This window comes from Tamandua tetradactyla, chromosome 9 (genome assembly GCF_023851605.1).
Source record: "Tamandua tetradactyla isolate mTamTet1 chromosome 9, mTamTet1.pri, whole genome shotgun sequence".
NCBI classification, from domain to species: Eukaryota; Metazoa; Chordata; class Mammalia; order Pilosa; family Myrmecophagidae; genus Tamandua; species Tamandua tetradactyla.
In genome coordinates this window covers 39,231,000-39,249,297 of record NC_135335.1, presented here as the reverse complement: position 1 = coordinate 39,249,297, position 18,298 = coordinate 39,231,000, and the positions used below count along the sequence as shown (strand labels likewise).

The 18,298-nt window shown below is 52.1% G+C and overlaps 2 protein-coding genes and 1 long non-coding RNA gene across 5 annotated transcripts; 2 read left to right on the top strand and 1 right to left on the bottom strand.

Annotated features, from left to right (window-relative positions):
- The first annotated feature begins 78 nt into the window (after nucleotides 1-78).
- CRELD1 (CRELD disulfide isomerase 1) lies at nucleotides 79-8,288 on the top strand. 2 transcript variants are annotated; one of them, XM_077116600.1, is made up of 11 exons: nucleotides 79-198; nucleotides 712-904; nucleotides 1,135-1,217; nucleotides 3,705-3,815; nucleotides 4,154-4,245; nucleotides 4,883-5,059; nucleotides 5,151-5,246; nucleotides 6,176-6,259; nucleotides 6,437-6,532; nucleotides 6,722-6,856; nucleotides 7,639-8,288. In XM_077116600.1, the coding sequence occupies exons 2-11, from the start codon at nucleotides 731-733 to the stop codon at nucleotides 7,851-7,853; spliced, it is 1,263 nt and encodes a 420-aa protein (XP_076972715.1). In that variant the 5' UTR covers nucleotides 79-198; nucleotides 712-730; the 3' UTR covers nucleotides 7,854-8,288. The 2 variants fall into 2 exon arrangements, with proteins under 2 accessions (XP_076972715.1, XP_076972716.1); XM_077116601.1 differs by having other exon boundaries at nucleotides 87-202.
- PRRT3 (proline rich transmembrane protein 3) lies at nucleotides 5,643-17,135 on the bottom strand. Of its 2 annotated transcripts, none has more exons than XR_013157784.1 (5): nucleotides 17,047-17,128; nucleotides 12,295-13,350; nucleotides 11,928-12,086; nucleotides 9,112-10,974; nucleotides 5,643-9,028 (listed from the first exon to the last, which is right to left on the bottom strand). XR_013157784.1 is itself a non-coding variant. In XM_077116589.1 (5 exons), the coding sequence occupies exons 3-5, from the start codon at nucleotides 13,292-13,294 to the stop codon at nucleotides 9,215-9,217; spliced, it is 2,919 nt and encodes a 972-aa protein (XP_076972704.1). In that variant the 5' UTR covers nucleotides 13,295-13,350; nucleotides 13,786-13,876; nucleotides 17,047-17,135; the 3' UTR covers nucleotides 9,055-9,214. The 2 variants fall into 2 exon arrangements, 1 of the variants encoding a protein (XP_076972704.1); XM_077116589.1 differs by lacking the exon at nucleotides 5,643-9,028 and adding an exon at nucleotides 13,786-13,876 and having other exon boundaries at nucleotides 9,055-10,974; nucleotides 17,047-17,135.
- LOC143647021 (uncharacterized) lies at nucleotides 13,016-16,863 on the top strand. The gene is made up of 3 exons (XR_013157785.1): nucleotides 13,016-13,444; nucleotides 13,719-13,836; nucleotides 16,468-16,863. It is a non-coding gene; the product is annotated as an uncharacterized LOC143647021 (long non-coding RNA).
- Nucleotides 17,136-18,298: the final 1,163 nt, after the last annotated feature.

Genomic DNA, 18,298 nt, shown 5'->3' with positions numbered 1-18,298 from the left:
CGGTTTGGGAGGCGTGGAGTGACGCAATAGCACCATGCCTCGCCTCCATTGGCTGGAGCATAGGCTCCACCCCCCGGGCTGCGGCGCTAGCGGAGGGGGCACGTTCTACGCCGGCGGCTGTAGCGGCGGCGTTGAGGAGGCTGAAGCTGTCGGCGCCCGCCGGCTGGGGGATTGCGTCTCTTCCCCTCCGCGATTTACGTGGGTCTGGATCCTCCCCTGTCGTTCCGTGGGCCGAGACCCCGAATCTGACCCCCACTCCTCATCGCCGGATCCGTGCTCCTCCTCCCAAGACCGTTCCGGACTCCTCCCCCTAAGACCGCCCATCCGGCCTCCTCCCTCAACACTTGGATTCTGACCCTTTCCCCCTAATACCGCTGGTCCAGCTCTTAATAACCCACATTCATACCCTGAAACTATGGGCTGACTCCCAGCCGCCTACGGCCAGGGATCTAGACCAGTTTCCCTACGGTACTGTAGATAACAGTACCTCTTGGAATTCGTAGATAGGCTTTTTTCTCCACCCCACCCCCCACTCATAGCCCCCGCCCCATTTTACTCCTGGTTCTCCAGTCTAGCCCCCCATCCCCGTTTTTTTTTTTTTTCTAACGCAGATCTGTGCTCCGTGCCTGTGGCACTGAAGACCCGACCCTTTTATTTCTTAGCAGGGACCTGGTTTTCCCAGTAAACTCTCCCCACGCCCTCTGTCCACAGGTCCCCAGCCTGGGAAAGGATGGCCCCACGGCCCCTTAGGGGCCTGGTACTAGGTGTGCTCTGGGGCATAAGCCTCTTTCTCTGTCTCCCGGGCCCTGTTTGGCCCCAGCCCTCTCCACCTCCCCAGTCTTCTCCCCAGCCTGAGCCCCATCCCTGTCATACCTGCCGGGGGCTTGTCGACAGCTTCAACAAGGTAGGTCTACCAGCAGCTTCGGGGGTGTGGGCCCAGCTACTATAGCACAGCTGTTGAGAATGGAGAATTCTGGAATGCAAATCTGCTTGAACTCAAGTCCCAGTTTGACTCTTTACTAGCTGTGTATGGCCTTGGGCAGGTTGCTTCTCTGTGTCTCAATTTCCTGGTCGGTAAAGAGGGTGTGCAAGACTTTGGACTGTTGGCTTATTACTAACTTTCTGTGTTTCCAGGGCTTGGAGAGAACCATCCGGGACAACTTTGGAGGTGGAAACACTGCCTGGGAGGAAGAAAAGTTGTCCAAATACAAAGACAGGTAAGGGGCTCCTGGGGTGCAGGAGTAGTTATTGACTCTACCTCCCAATCTCTGCTTTACTGGTAGGGGCTAGGAACTCTTGGGGAGCACTTACTCATTCAACAAATATTTACTAAACGTATATTGTACAGCAATGAACAAGATAAACAAAATCACATCTTCATGGAAACAGTATTCTCGTAGGGAGACAAACAGTGAAAAAGTAAATAAATAATGTTTTATCAGGTGAAGAACAGTAAATCAGGGTACAGGACTACAGGATGTTGTAAAGTTTTAGCTAAGGTGTTCAAGGGAAGATTTCTCTGAGGTGGTATGGCATTTGAACAGAGACCTGAAATGAAGAAGCAAGCTATATGACAGCTGGGGAAGGGATTTGGGCAGGGAAGCTGAACTTGGCATATTTGTGAAGTGGCTGGAGTAGAGTGGTTGGAGAGTGGTAGAAGGTGAAGCAGAGGACCAGTCCAAATCAAACTGGCCTTGAAGGCCACAGAAAGGAGTCTTCTGAGTATAGTGGGAAGCCATTGGAGGGTTTTGAGCAGGGGAGTGATGTGGTCTTATTTGTACTTTTGAAAGATCACTTACCCTGCTATCTGCTAAACAGAGTATAGGGAGCCAGGGTTGGGGCAGCAGGGAGACCATTTGCTAGGTATGAAGCAGTGTGAGCTAGCATGATACCAAGTGGTGGACATGATGAGAAGAAGTCCAATTCTGAGTATATTTTGCAAGTAGAGCTGATAGAACTTGATGGATTCATTATGAAATATGAAAGAAAAAGTAGACTAAGAGTTGCCACTAGGTTTTGGGCCTAAGCAACTGGGTGGATAGTGGGACTATTTCCTGAGATGGGTAAGATAAGGAAAGGAGAAAGTTTGGGGAGAAGGGGAATCAGAAAGTTTGGTAACCTGTTGGGTTGAGCTGTCCAAACATCCAAATGAAGTTAGATTTAGGAGTCTGGAGTTCAAGAGAGAAGTGGGATCTAGAGATACAATTTGGGACTCAGCCATCAGCACATATTCAAGTTTTTAAAGCTGTGGGGCAGGATGAAGTTATATAGAGAATTGAACAAGAAGAGGCTCTGTGCCCTCCAGTTTTTAGAAGTCAAGTTGGGGAAAAGGATTAGCAAAGACTTGAAGTTAAACCAACGTGGTTGCCAGTTCTCACCCAGTCATCCACTAGCTTTGTGACCCAGGGCTGTCATTTAACTTCTCGAAACCTCAGTTTCCTTACCTATAATATAGGATTTTTGTGCCTGTTTTCCCTATCTCATAGGATTGTGGTAAGGATTGAACTCTGACACCCACTAGAAATAAAAGGTTTTGTTATTATGTGGCATTGGTTGGTTGTTTTTCTTCCCCTTGATGGGCCTTAGTTTCCACATTTGGGAATAATGATATTGACCAAAATAACCTTAAGGGAACCTTTAGTTTTATGACAACTCCTGTTTGTTTGTTTTGTTACCTCCTTCTGTATGTCAGGCACTGTTCCAGACCCTTTAAATATATGATATAATACATGAAATATACATATATTCATATTTTAATGTGGTAGGGTATGCATAAAACTTGCCATTAGAGACATTTGGTACGTTTAAAATGTGTGTGCAACCATTACCACTGTCTAGTTCCAGAACATGTTTATCACCCCTAGAGAAAACTCTATACCCATTAGCAGTCACTGCCCCATTTTCCCCTTTCCCCAGCTTCTGGCACTTTCCATCACTATGGATTTGCCAATTCTGGTATTTCATATAAGTGGAATCATACAATATGCAGCCGTTTATGTCTGGCTTATTTCACTTAGGATAATATTTTCAAGGTTCATCTGTAATGTAGCATGTCTAAAAACTTCATTTTTATGGCTGAGTAATATTCCATTGTATGAATGGACCACATCTTTATTTATCCATTCATCAGTTGATGGACACTTGGGTTGCTTCCACCTTTTGGCTATTGTGAAGAGCGCTGCTATGAACAGTCATGTACAAGGGTTTGTTTAAACACCTGTTTTTTCAGTTCTTTTGGCTATATAGCAAGGAGTGGAATTGGTGGGTCATATGGGGATTTTATGTTTCATTTGAGGAACTGCACCATTTTACATTCCCACCAGTAATGCTTGAGGGTTCCGATTTCTCCACATCCTTGCCAATGCTAATTGAATGATATGGTTTAGTCACATCTGTCCAGCAAGGGTATTATATTCCTTTATGCACATGCAGGAATTGTGGTATCAGGCACTACTGCCTGCAGTAGTGCAGAGGAGGTATTGTCCCAGTTATACAGATGAGAAAACACAGGTTCACAGGGGTTAAGTGACTCACCCAAGAGCACACTAGTATATTCAAACCCAGGTCTGTTTGACTTCTTTCCACTTTGTCCCATGGCCTCTCCTTTGACACTGTCACAGGCACAATGAGGGGTGGGAGAGGAGAACTGAGGAGGGCGGTAGGGTGTGGAGTGTGGTTCCCACTGCCCTACCCTATCTGGTCAGTGAGACCCGCCTGGTAGAGGTGCTGGAAGGTGTGTGCAGCAAGTCGGACTTCGAGTGCCATCGACTGCTGGAGCTGAGTGAGGAGCTGGTGGAGACCTGGTGGTTTCACAAGTGAGTGGTGTGGGGGCCTTCGCTGGGAAAGATCATGGCCAGGGCCTGGTGGTAAGGTCTTGGCTTGGCCTGAGGGAACGGGGTTGCTTGCTGGGGGCCATGTCTTGGTTTGGCTTTTTTTTTTTTCAAAACCTAGATCTTCTAAGGACTTGTCGGGTTACTCAATGTCCTACTGCCCTCAGTTTTCCATTCTGCAAAATGGGAAAAGGGGATTGGTCCCTTGGCCTTGAGAGTCTTGTGCCCAAGACGGGTTGAATCTCAGATTCTGTGGGAGACCAAGGTGGGGGCAATAGTTCTGACACTTTCTACTCCCACCCCCATGCCTGTCCCTGTTTCAGGCAGCAGGAAGCCCCAGACCTCTTCCAGTGGCTCTGCTCAGATTCCCTGAAGCTCTGCTGCCCCTCAGGCACCTTCGGGCCCTCCTGCCTGCGTGAGTTTTCCAAGTTCTTCTTGGGGGATGGCAGGGGAATGCTTAGTCCTGGTTCTTCCCTGGTTGGCTGTGTGACTGTAGGCTGCTCACATAATCTCCTTGGACCTCACGTCTCACCTTTCTCACATGGCTGGTGAGATGAGCAAATCAATGGGGAAAGGCTTTCAAAAAAGGCACAGGGGTACACTGAGTCAGATAATATGGCTGTGATTATTGTCTTTTGTTAGGGAGGTGAATAGCACCCTGTACCCCTGACCCCTCATCAGATCAGGCCCCATTCCCTGGGTCAGGGTAACCTTACTAGGGAGGGGCAGGTGCTGCCCAAAGCCCCCACCCATCCCCACATACAGAGTCCTAGGATGAGGCAGGACCTGAAGTTACTACCAGCCCCCTTTAGCAAAATCTCTCCTGAAGCTGCAGATAAAGATGGTCAGCTCAGTCTTAATAAAAGAAAAGATTTGTAAATAATCTAATTGTTCCTCAGCAGGGATTGGTTAAGTAAATTTTGTACAGTTCTATGACAATATTATGTTGTCATTAAAGTGAAGATTCCTTTCCAAAAGGTTTAATGATGTGGGGAAAACATTCTCAATACAGTGTGTATATAATGTCTCACCCAGTTGGTGTCTGCCCACAGCCTGTCCCGGGGGCACAGAGAGGCCCTGTGGTGGCTACGGGCAGTGTGAAGGGGAAGGGACGCGAGGGGGCAGCGGGCGCTGTGACTGCCAAGCCGGCTATGGGGGTGAGGCCTGTGGCCAGTGTGGCATCGGCTACTTTGAGGCGGAGCGCAACGCCAGCCATCTGGTATGTTCGGGTAGGTAGCCAAGAGGTGTGGCGCGGGGGGGGGGGGGGCGGTTAATGGGGTACCACCTGCCGGTCTTCATGTAGCCCCCCATTCCACCCAGCTTGTTTTGGCCCCTGTGCCCGCTGCTCGGGACCCGAGGAATCAAACTGTTTGCAGTGCAAGAAGGGCTGGGCCCTGCATCACCTTAAGTGTGTAGGTGAGTGGGGCTCTGCTCTAGGTCTGGGGAGGTTGGGCTGGGGCTGGATTTAGTGCATCATTCCCTCAGCACATGCAGCCCTGGGCCAGACCAGCACAGTCCCCATGTTCTCAGAGTCCTCAGCCTGGTTGCAAAGGCAGAAAACCCTCTATGCACTTATGTCACAGACTGTTCTGTGTTCAGTGGGAGATGCACCTGCTCTCATTCGGTGGTTGTGGTGGTGGAGATTAGGCGAGGTTTTTGGGGGGAGGTGTCATTGAACCAAGACTTGAGAATTGAGGGACTAGCCAGGGGAATGAGGATGCTGAACTTGGGGTCATGGGTAAATTTTCTTCCTCCCTAGCTATTTCTGTAGGCTAAACTGCTGTAGCAAAGACATCCTCATAAGACTGTGGCTTAAAGAATATAGAGGTTTATTTTTTTTTCTCTCATATCACAACTTTGAAGTAGTTCAGTCTGGCAGCGAAGCTCCACTTTCCATAGTCGAACAGAAATCCAAGTTCCTTCCATCTTAGTAGCTCATTCATCCCCTTGGGTGTTGTGCTGTCTGCATGGTTGAGGCTGGGTCATGGGCACTATCTCCTAATCCATGTTCCAGGGCTCAGGAATTGCAAAGGGAAAGAAAGAACAAGGAGGAGTCCAAATTCATTGTTTAAGGCCAAGCTAAAGACAAAACACTTTGTTTCTCTTTATATCCTCTTAGCCACAGTTCAATCATATGGCTGCTTACTGCACAGCAGGTTAGAAATTTATTCTCTAGCTGGGCTGTCCTGAGTCCTGCTGCAACTCTAGTTCTGGTTTGATGGATAGTTTGCAGTCTCCGCCACACCATTTAATCCTGGGCAAATCCATTCCCTTCCTGCCCTGAGCTCAGCTTCTGAGTTAGTAAAATAGGAATTGAAATCCACACCCCGGCCACCTCTCTGTAGACATCGACGAATGTGGCACAGAGCAAGCCAACTGTGGAGCTGACCAGTTCTGCGTGAACACAGAGGGCTCCTATGAGTGCCGAGGTCAGTGTCCATTTCTGTACAGGAGGGGACGGGGGGAGAGTAGGAGGAGCTCCTCCCCACCTATTGCCCTAAACTTCTGCCCTCCACGCTCCAGAGCGCCTTTGGGCCTCCTCTTCTGGAGCATGGCTCTTTGGCCCTAGGGCATCCTCACCCTCTTCTTCCTTCTCTTGCTTCCAGACTGTGCCAAGGCCTGCTTGGGCTGCATGGGGGCAGGGCCAGGCCGCTGTAAGAAGTGTAGCCCTGGCTACCAGCAGGTGGGCTCCAAGTGTCTTGGTGAGTCTGCTACAGAGGGGGCACAGGAACTACCATGAGTTGAGAGGAGACTGTGGGGTGGGCCTGGCAGGGGAAGGATATTTGGAATGTGGCCCCAGTAAATGGCAGGATGTGAGTGAGATGTGGTAAGGGGGCTGGGCTGTGGGGCCTAGCAGTCAGAGATCTGACCTTTTCTCCCCCTCTTTCGAGATGTGGACGAGTGTGAGACAGAGGTGTGTCCGGGAGAGAATGAGCAGTGCGAGAACACAGAGGGCGGGTATCGCTGTGTCTGTGCTGAGGGCTACAAACAAATTGAGGGCATCTGTGTGAAGGAGCAGATCCCAGGTGAGCCCCATCCTAGCCTCCAGGTACCTAGTGGGGAGCAGAGGTCCTCATCCAGGGGGAGGCCAGGAGAGCCCTGCTTCTAGGTAGCAGAGGCAGTGACAAGCCCCATCCTGCTCAACACCAGTGAGACTGCACTGACACCAGAACATTCCTTCTGAATCCAAGCAGGCTTTTGGCAGCCTCACACCTTCTCAGATGTGAAAGAGAATTGGACTTGGTGTCATTTCACTGCTTCCCCCCAGCCTATCTTGTCTGTTCTTGTCCTGACCAGCTGAGAGTGTTGGAGGCAGCAGGGGGTGGTGAGACAAATGATTATGACAGCAATGGTGCTGGTGAACACGTCCACGGTTCTGCTGTTATCACATACTGGTCCAGGCCCTTCACACGTGTTAACTGATTGGGCTTCTACAGCAGGCCGATGCAGTAGGCGTTTTCTCATCCCCATTTTACATATGAGAAAAGTTAAGAGAGGTGAAGCAACTTGCCCAGGGCCTGGTAGCAAGCTTGGAGCGTGACTCATCTGTATAGCACATGCCCTGCCCCAGCCTTCCCTTCTGGTGGACTTGAGCAGAGGCCCGTCACCTCTTTGAGCCTCGGTTTCTATTTGGCAAGACAGCGGCAGTCACTGCCGTGTGGGGAGTTGTTCTGCGCAGTAAATGATATCATGTGCCTGGCATGCTGCTTGGCAGCCAGGGTGACAAGATGCGTGGGAGCCTTGGGGAAGCTTTAGAGCTGACAGGAACAGGAGTGGGCGTGACAGGCTGCGTCTCCCATTCCTCCAGAGTCGGCGGGCTTCTTCTCGGAGATGACAGAGGACGAGCTCGTGGTGCTGCAGCAGATGTTCTTTGGTGTCATCATCTGTGCACTGGCCACACTGGCTGCCAAGGGTGACTTGGTCTTCACTGCCATCTTCATTGGTGCTGTGGCTGCCATGACTGGCTACTGGCTGTCAGAGCGCAGTGACCGCGTGCTGGAGGGCTTCATCAAGGGCAGATAATCCCTGCTGTCCCCTGCAGGACCTCCTCCCACCCTGGCTATCCCCAGTGCCTGCTTGGACACTAGGGGCAGCTTGATGTATTTTTGAAAGTGGGTGAATACCCCTCATCCACCTGTGGAGTAGACCAGACACCCAGGCCTGGGCAGGCGAGGCCCCTGGAGTAAAAAACCAGCCCTGAGGGTGGATGCTGTGGGATCTCAGTGTGGGAGGACTAGGCAGCCTTCTCGATGTGTGAATTTTTAAGAAGATTCTCCTTATGGTGGCTGTTATTGAGCTTTGGTCTCTGCCCAGGATGAGGGGGGTCCGGGTGGGGTGGGGCCATGGCAGCCCCTCCTGCCTGCCGCATGCTGCTGCCAGCTTCTGTTCCATACTTACCCTCCCCTCAGCCATTGATTTATTTATGCATCTCAGGAAATAAAGGTCTTGGAAAAAGGAGATGCTTCAGTGTTAGTACCTGCCCCACCACATGGGTTGGCTAGACTACTGAGAGGCTCCAATCCCTCCCCACTCTGGGAGAGCTGTGGAGAAGCCTTCTAAAACCTGGGCAGTTGAGGGCTACCCCTGGTAGGGGAGAAGTAGAGGGAGGACAGAGGAGAGGCTTGGCCCTGAAGTAGGGTTAGGAGGAACCAGGCTTAGGAGCTGAACTTCCTGAGTTTGATTATCAGCTCTACCATTGACCTGAGGACCCCAGACAAATGACTTTCACCTCTGGACTTCAGTCTTATCTGTAAAATGGGAACCATAGTGCTTTCTACTCAGCCTTAATATGAGAATTAAATGAGATAATGAACATGAAGAGCTGGAGACAGTGCACAATAGACAGGAGACATTCAGTAGTATTGGTAGCCATTAGTAACTAGTCTTCAAGGCTCCAGTGCCTTTTCCTGTACACATCCTGCCCCCTCCATCGTACACAAGACTTGGAATTCTTGGGGGTCAGGGGGCTCCTGAGTCTCTGCTGTGGAGTACAAGATCCTGGTGTGGCCAGAGGACCGCATGAGCCAAATCCCAAGGGTTTATTTCTTTGGCACAAAGAAGACGGTCTGAACAAGCGAGCTTCCTCTCTCACACCTGGAGTGGTGGTTTGGGGCACCTGATCCCTGTCCTCCATACCCAAATCCATACACATTCATCTCGTATTCCATGCAAGCAGTGGCTTCTGTGCAAAATACCGGCTGAGAAAAATAGAGATATTAAAAAAAAAAAAAAAAAAAAAGCCAAATAAAACAAACAAAAAAAACGGTGGGTGGGTTCACACCTCCATGGCTCCCAGGGCTGCAGTCTGGTGGAAGTCCTGGAATACTAGTTTCCAAGCCGTCAAAAGGTCCATCGTCTGGCTATCAAGGGCGGGGTCCTGGTTCTCAGAGCTCGATGGTGTCGCTGGAGGCGCTGCGGGAGTCCCCGGGCTTGCAGCGTGTCTGGCTCTCACCTTGGGGTTCTCCAGGACGGGCAGGGGATGGGGCAGGCAGTAGCTGCACTGTGCTGGGCAGCTCGTCCAGTGGCAGGCTGTCCACTGACGACAGCCCGTGGCGCCACGGGTTCCAGCTGATCTTGAGCGAACCCCGGGAGAAGCTGTCCAGCGAGCTGCCTGAAGCCACCGCGGCCGCCGCCCCATCGGGCTCTTCCACCACGTGCGGCGGGACTGGCCCACGTACGCGCACATCGCTGAGCGACCGGCAGCGGCCACGGAGTAGCGAAGAGCCCGCGCCGTCGAGCTCTGCGTCCGGATGGCTTCCCCGGCGGGGCCGCAGAGTGTCCCCAGGCAGCGCCGAGACCAGGCCGTGCAGGCCGCAGCGCCGGAAGACGCTGTCTTGCACCAAGTGCTCTCGGAAGAGCGCGGCGTCGATGCTACGGCTCAGGTTGATGGGCGACGGTGGCTGCAGGTCCAACTCGCTCAGCGACGGTGCCGGCCCCACGCTGCTGCGGGACAGTCCCGGGCCACTCTGGGGACCGCGGCTCAGCGATGCAACTGAGCCCCAAGCGCCTGAACTGGGCGTGGCAGGCGGCCCACACTCCGCCGGATTGCGGATGAGACTCTTGCTGATGTCCAAGCCGCCTGTGCCCACGCCGCTGGGGCCCGCGTAGCAGTTATTCGGCCGCTCAGGCACCTCGCTCTTGCCCAACGGCGCGGGACACGCCAAGCGCAGCAGCTTGGCCCAGCAAGCGTGCTCGGTGGGCGGCCTGGGTCGCACGGCGGCCACTGCGGCCAGCGCCAGGGCAAGCGCCCACGTCAGTTCTAGCAGGCGCAGCCAGAAGTGGACGCCCCACCAAGCCCACGAGAAGCGGCCCACCCGGCCAGGGCCCGGGTACAGCCAGAGAGCGGCCGCCAGCTGCAAGCCGCTAGCCAGCAGCCCCAGTGCCCCCGCCACGGCCAGCAGACGCGGGCCCGGACTGGCGTCCCAGCCCCGCGGCCCTTCCAGCAGGCGGCGACGGCACAAGCAGAGTGTGCCTAGCGCCACGGTCGCGCCCCAGGCGCAGGAGAAGCCTTGCGTCAGGAGGTTGAACACGGGCCTCGCGGACAGCAGGTCGGCGGCCAGCAGCCCCAGGCCGTGCGTGGATGCCAGCGCGCCCAGCAGCAGCGGGTTCTGTAGTGGCTGCGGCAGCCCCGCGCCCAGGCCCAGCAGGGTCAGGGCCGCCAGCGCCGCGAGCAGTAAGGGGAAGGGCAGGTTGTAGAGCACCAGGCCGGCCCGCGCGCCCAGCCTCGCCTGCGAGCCGTACGGGTCTGTCAGCATGTAAGCAGACCGCAGCCCGGACGCCACCAGCACTAGCCCCGCCGCCACCGCTGCCAGCAGGGGCCCCGCCGCCGCAGCCGACAGCGTGGCCAGGGCCAGTAATGCCGGCAGCAAGAAGAGCACCCCCACCCCGTAGACGTGCAGCTCCCAGGAGAAGCTCAGCACCCGCCGCAGGGGCCCCCACCGCAGAGGGGGTGCTGTGGCGTTTGCTGGGGGGCTGGAAGCTGGGGCTGACGCCGTGGAGCTGGCTGAGGGCTCCGGAGGGGGCGGCTGGCCCAGGGCTCGCTGAGTCGTGACCCGAATGAGGCCCCGACGGGATGTGGAAGGGGCCTGGACTGGGGGTGCTGGGGGATGGCTTTGGGGGCGACCCGGCCACTCCTCGGCTTCATCTGCAATAATAACAATATTAAAAAAGCCCTTTGAAAAGTGTTTTGCTTTTTTTTTCCTGAAAAGGTGTTTCTTGAATCTACCATCTTATCTTTCGGATTTTATTGGTCAGCTGTAAATATTCTTTTCCCTCATTCTCTTTTTATCCTTTAAGTTATCCTTACTGATACTCTTCAATTTTGTGCCCTCCTCCAGACCTCCCTCTCGTGTCTTTTTTTTTTTTTTTAATTTACAGAACTCCCTTTGGTATTTTTTATAGGTCCAGTCTCTTGTTGAGAGATTCTTTCAGGATTTGTTTGTTCATGAAAATTTTTTAATCTCTCAGTTTTGAAGGACATTTTGGCTGGGTACAGAATTCTTGGCTGGAAGTCTTTCTGTGAAAAGTGCTTTTGATCTGCCATCTTTTTCTCGTTGTGTGGTGGGCAAGTTACTTAATGTTTGAGGACCTCTGTAAGATGGGATGGTAACAGGACCCACCTCTCTGGGTAGCTGTGAGAACTGACTATTTAGCATAGTGCCCTACACCCTTGAAGTGCTGAATGGACATGACCTATCATTTTTATTGATAAGGCTGACCAGTATGTTTCAACATGGGCTGCATGCTAGAAACACCCGGAAACCAGCCAATCAGAATTTCTCCTGATGGGGTCTGGGCACAGAAATTTCTTTTTTTTTTTACAGCTCCTCGGTGATTAGCAGATGTGCATATTCACTGCATTACAAGCACCCATGTCACATGTAAGAACATTCTACCCCCCCCCCAAGGCCAATTGTTTCTCCCAGCATCCCAGTCTTATTTTATTACCCCAAGTTGTTTGAAGATGGTCCTGGCCAGTTCCCCCCAGCAGGTGTCTGTCCCCATTCACTCACCATCCCCCACATATATTCACCTCCCCCAGGCTTTTAGTTATTGGACAGAGTACTCCCTCTCCCCAAACCCCAGCCGTGCCCTCACCTGGCTGCAGGGCCCCCACAGGGGTCTCTGTTCGATTTGTAGGTGGGCCAGGGTCGGAGGGGCCAGGGATAGGGGTCTTGGGGCTGCCTGGTGCTTCCACCGCCCCTCTCACCCGCTGCGGGGAGATGGGACCTGCATCATTCATTGCTGCTTCTATCTCTGAAATGACAAAAGCAGTCATCACGTGCCTGGCCTTCCAGCAGTCCCCCAAATCTAATCCCCCAGGAGAGAGGCACAATCACCCTCATCTGCCAGGAGGAAAACAGGCCCCAGAGGGACCAGAGGTCACACAGAAACTAGAACATCCAGCTGCCCTGGAACACTGCCGCCTCCCCGCCCTGCTCAGCCCTCTCACATCCATACCCACCTGGCTTGAGCTGCCCATCAGGAGCCTCTGAGGGGGGGTGGCCTGAGGGCTTGGGTCCTGGTGATCCCCTAGCATCAGGGAGGTCAGCCTGCTTGGGTGCGGGACCTGGGAAGCTGACATTCCAGGTCTCCCCAGTTCCAGCCTTCTCGGGGGGCTCAAGTGGCAGCTCCTCAGCAGGCGGAAGGCTTCTGGCCAGTGCCAGCTCGGACTGGGCCCCAGGCTCCTGCAAGGACGCCACCTCGGCTGGGGCTGCCCAGCCAGCATCAGGGACTGCTGGCTCCCACCGGGTGAAAAGAGGGCCTCGTGCTGCCTCCTGGAAGTCCTTCTCATCCCCACCTGGCACTGGCCTCCTGACAGTGTCCCAGTGGGGCCCAAGAATGTGGGGAGGGCCCTGGTGTTCTGCGGGGGATTTCTCTAGGCCCTTGGAGTTGGCCTCAGCCACGAGGCCCTCGTCTCTAGGTGGTCTCTGCCCCACTTGGCCTCCGACCTCCTCTGGGGAAGGAGGGACTGTGGCTACCCCGAGCTGGAGTCTAGGAGTTGTGGGGATGAAAGTGAGATGGGGAGGCCCCACAGGGTGGGGAGCCAGTGCTTTGTGCTCCAGGGGCTCCTGGGAGTCAGGCCCTGTCCAGCCTGGGGAGCTTGGCCCTTGGACTGTTTGGAGGTCATTGGTTACTGGGAGACCTTCTCTGTGACCCGCCTGGGCTGCTCTGGGCCCATGCAGGGCTGGGCCGAGGGGAGCATCTGCGGGCCTCCTGGCCACCTCTTCATCAGAGGCTTGGGGGACACCGGAGCTCCAGAGCCTCTCATCACTAGGGTTCTCCCAGAAGAAGACACGGGCCTGGGGCTCTTTGCCCATGGGGCCCTTGGGGTGGGCTCCAGGGATCAGGTGTGGTTCGGCATCCTCCAGTGGCCTGGGAAGGCCCCTGCCCAGGGCAGGGCCAGCCCCCAGGGGTGGCAGCAGCAACAGCAGCAGGAGGCCACATCTGGGGCTGGGGGCCATGGTCCTCTCTGAACCTGGGTCTAGAGCCCTCAACTTCCAGTCCTCACTGGGTGAACCTGTAAAAAGGAAAAGGTGGTGACATGTGAGGGTTGGGGGGGGGCCACGTCTGCCCCAAGGGGGCTGGTGAAGGAGAAAGAAGATTGACGCAAGGTAGCAGCTTCTCTCCTTTCCCCTTACCCCCTGCTACTCAACCTCTCCGCTGCCCAGTGTGACTATTTAAATCTGCATATCTGGTCGTGCCACTTGCCTGGCTTCAAAACCCCTTCAATGGTTCCTCGTTGCCCTGGGAAGAGAATAGAAGCGCTTCTCCGTTGGCCCTCCAAGGGCATACCAAGGCTCACTTATCTTCCGACACCCGCTAGGCTATCCAGCGCCCCATGCCTTTGCTTCTGCTGTTCCCTCAGCCCTCTCCCCTCTCCTTCAGTGGCTGAAATCCCATTTTTGAAGGGCCAGCTCAAGCAGCAGTAAGGTAGAGAGAGAGGATCGTGCACCTGCCTTTAAGGATGGATCTGGGTTTAAATCCCAACTTTCCAATTTCTTGGGTAAGTTACTTTAATCTCTCTGCATCATGGTTTTTCCCACCTGTAAAATGGGAATAAAAAGAGTATCTAACGCAAGGGAGACTCTTATAGGACTTAAATAACAAAACAGAGAGATATACAGAGCCAGGTCCATAATAGAAACTTAATATTAGAACTCTTTCACTTTTCCCTGTGTCCAGACTTCACCTCAATTCCCTTTAACTATTTCAAAAAAAAAAAAAAAATTTTTTTTGTATGCTGTATAGTGGGGTCACATTTCATTATTTTTTTCTGATGTGAGTATCCCATTATTGCAGCACCATTTGTTGAAAATTTTTTTGGGGGGGAAGTACATGAACCGGAAATTGAACCCGGGTCTCCCACATGGCAGGTGAGAATTCTACCACTGAATTACCCTTGCACCCCCTTCAACAAATATTTTTTGAGAACATATTAAGAGTACCTATTCCTGCCCTGGCACTGTGGGATTAACAATGCCATCCTGACCAAAAGGGTGAAAATAAGTGTAACAAATAAGGCATCAGTGGCTGAGAGAGCTCAGATAGAGTCAAGAGGCTACTCTGGAGATTGCTTTTATGCAAGCTTCAGTTAGACATTGCTACCTGTCATAACTTGCCAAACCCCAAACAAAACCATTCCAGCCAATCTTAAAGAACACCTAGGGCAATATATAAGATTCTACAAAGGTTCCATGCACTATGGTAACTTTCCAGAAATCTACAACCTCCAGATGGGTCCCTGGATAAGATAAGCCCTGAAATGCAGAGGGCCCAGTATCTCCAGAACATCAGCTAGTTCCATCTCCCTACCCCTTATTACTGACAGCCCCTTCCAGCATGAAAAAGTTAGAATGGCCATAGCCCAAATACCCCTGAAGAGTGGGAGAAAGATAAAAAATAATGGTGGACAGAGACTGCAGGGTTTAACAAACAAGTATGATTGCTGAACCATTATATTGATATTTCTTTTAGTCTCCAGTATCTTGGGACAGCTGGAGGTAAAGGCCTAGAGTTGTGGAATTGTTACTCATGCCAAGCTCTGGAATCTGTTCTGCAACTAATTGTTGCAGTGTGCTTTGAAATTTATTACTTTTTGTATATATGTTATTTTTCACAAAAAAGAAAGTGATGATAAAAAATATTTATATATATCCTTCTAGCCTCCTATATTCTGGAGCAGCTAGAAGGAAAAATCTGAGAGGATCATATGGTAGCCCATGACAAACGCTGGGATCTGTCCTGTGACTACTTGTTGGGGAGAGCTTTTCTTTCTTTGCTTTGTATATATATATTATATTACACACTAAAAAAAGTTAAAAAAAAAAAAGATTACATATTCCCATTACATACTGGGAATAAAGCAGTGAACAAGACTGACAGAACCTGCCCTTATGGAGCTAGCAATCTAGGAAGAGAGACAGACAATAAATAAGATAATTTTAGAGAAAGTGAGTTATGAAGAAAACACAACAGGGTTAAGAATAGAGGGATGAAGGACTACTTTATACAGAGGGTGTCAGGAAGATGTCTTTAAAGTGAAAGGAGGAGGCAGTCATTCAAAGATACAGGGAAAAGCATTTTGTAGAGGGAACAGCAAGTGCAAAGGCCCTCAATCAGAAATAAGCTAGATGAGTTCAAGAAATAAGGCTAGTGTAGCCAAAGCACAGCAAGCACAGGGGTAGATGAAGTGAGGAAGGAAGGCAGGTGTTAAATCACCAGGGGTCTTGTGGGCACACTAAGGCACTGAATTTTATTCTAAGTGCCACAGGAGACCACTGGAAATGTTAAGCATATGAATGACAAGGTCTAATTAGAATGTTTAAGAGGGGAGAGGAGCCAGTGCAGGCAGCCGGGTAAGATGTGACAGTGGCCCATTTCAGCTTAGACATCACCTCTTCCAGGATGCCTCCCTTCCCTGAACTCCCTTGGGTACTGGTTGCCCAGGTGACAGTTTTGATCTCCTGGCCTGGCCTGGGGCTCCTCACGGGCTGGGTCTGCATTTTTCATTTTGTATCTCCAGCCCCCTGCATATGCTTGGCCCCAGCTGGATGCTCCTTAAATGTTCTTGTACCGGAGAACCAGGGAGACAGGATCTGGGCCTGCAGCCAGGAGAGAGGGACAGTGGATGTGATTGTCAAGGCCCTTGTGTGTTTGGAAGCAGAGGCCCTGCTCCTTCCTTCTTGGGGAAGCAGAGCTCCCTGGGTCCCACCCCTTGGTGGTTCACAGACACCATGAGAATCTGGTGAAAACTCCAAATGCTATTTCCAGGAAAACCCCAGGCTCACCAAAGCTTGTGGACAATTTCAGGGGATTACACAGACCCCTAATCCCACCTGGAACCCCGAGTTCAGACTCGGCCTTAAAGCCCTGTAACTTCCAAATATCCACTGAGCTTCACACTCTGCTCCTGGCCCAGGCTTGTTGTGGGCACCCATAGAGAGGCCTCAGGGTTGGGAGTGGAGATAAGCTGAGAAGAGAGGACTGAGAGGTCCCTAACACTGGCATTAATTAATAATAGCTCTCCCAGGTTGAGCTCTTACCCTGTTAGGCTCCTGTGCTAACCTTAGCTGCATGTCCTTTATCTCATTCAACCCTTCTGACACAAACAGGTGTGGTTATACCCATTTCACAGGAGAGAAAACCAAAGTTCAGAGAGGCTGAGTAACCCACCCAATGTCACACAGCCAGCAAGCGGATGGTCACACAGCCAGCAAGCGGACGCACTAGAGCTTATGGAAGCCCAGAGAAGCTCATTTTGCCCATGGGATCCAGAAGGCTTTGCAGAGTAAACAGTGGAGTTGGGCCTTCAATGATGAGCATATGTCATCTGCACACCATCCCCAGCCCAAGAGATGTGGGCAACCTAGAGATATGGGCACCTGCGGACAAGGAAGCGGCTCGCACAGCCACGCGTCCCCACTAATGAAGAGATATGGGGTGGGGACTCCCCGGCCGCAGGGGCTGGAGAGAGGCCGACCAGGTGGCAGGACGCGGGCCTCCGCAGGGGAGCTTCAGCGAGCTGGCCCATCTCCGGTTACCTCTCCTCCTCCTCCTCCTCGGTCTCCTCTCCCCTGGCTCCGCGCCTTCCCGCAGTGTCCCGGGTCGGGGTGAGCGCTGTGCAGGCTCTGCTGCCCGCGCCTGTCAGAGGGGCTGCACGCCCTGCTCCCCGCCCCGGCCCCGCCATCGCCCCCTCCCTGGGCGAGCTCCTCACCTGGACGCCGCGCCCGCAGACCCCGCGTTCACCTTGCCCGCGTCCCCGCGGCTGCCGGCCGCGCCGCATCCTCCCAGATGCTCAGACTCGGCTAACAGAGCCCGGCGCAGCCGATCGCCGAGCCCGCCCACGGGAGCGCCGGCCCCGCTTAACCCTTTCCCTTGCCCCGCCGAACACTTCTCCCAGTCCTGACCTCTCCCCTCTGCTCCGAGAATCTCAGGGCTAGACAGGAACCAGGCATCACCTCCTAGCTGATGTCGAAATCCTTTCTCCAGCAATCCTGAAAACTGGGCAGCCAGGCTCTGCACACTGGTCGGGTGTGGGAGCTTGCTTCTTATATATTCCTTTTTTTTTTTTTTCCCAATGCACAGACATTTTAAATAGAAATGAGATCATACTGTTCTGTAACTTGCCTTTTCCCCCTTCACTTTGCAACACATTTGGCATGTTTTCCATGTACATAGCTACAGATCTGTCTCATTTCTTGTATCTTATGTAAAGAATTCCAGCGTATGGAATTTATCAGGTCCCTGTGGTTGGACATTTAGGTTGTTTCCAGCCCTTCGTTAGCAGACGCAATGAGGACAGGGACCATTCTTGCAAAAACATCTTTGTGCACTGGTGCTGATATACCTATTAGGTGATTTCCTAGCTGGGGCGCGGTTAGGCCACGAGCGGCACATTTTCAGGGTTCATAGATAAAATGTCAAAATGCTCCTGCTTCCTCTTTGGCCAGCTCCTGACAAACTAAATGTCCATCGATAGGTTCAGTTCATTTAGGGAAATCCATGTGGTCATTAAGACTGATGTAGAATCTTCAATGGCCTGGAGAAATGTCCAAGATAGATTTTTAAAAATTTCAGTCATTCAACTTATTAAAAGGAATCTATGCTGCAAATTCATAAAGATATAGAGTACAGTTGCAAGGGTCAAGGTAGGGAATGGTGAGTGAATGCTTAATGGGTACAGAGTTTCTGTTTGGGTTGATGGAAAAGTTCTGATGATAAATAACACAATATGGGGGATGTAATTAATGCCACTGGATTGTACACTTGGAAATGGTTAAATGGGAAACTTTAATGTTGTATATGTGTTACCACAATGAAATAAAAAAAAAAATGTCAGGTCAGAAAAGAAAATACATTCTCATTATCCCAATGGAAACAACATAGAAATTTGAAAAGAACAAGTTGTCTTACCATTGACCTTTCCAACTCTGCCCCCCAGATGTACAATTCCTTTGCTTATAAAA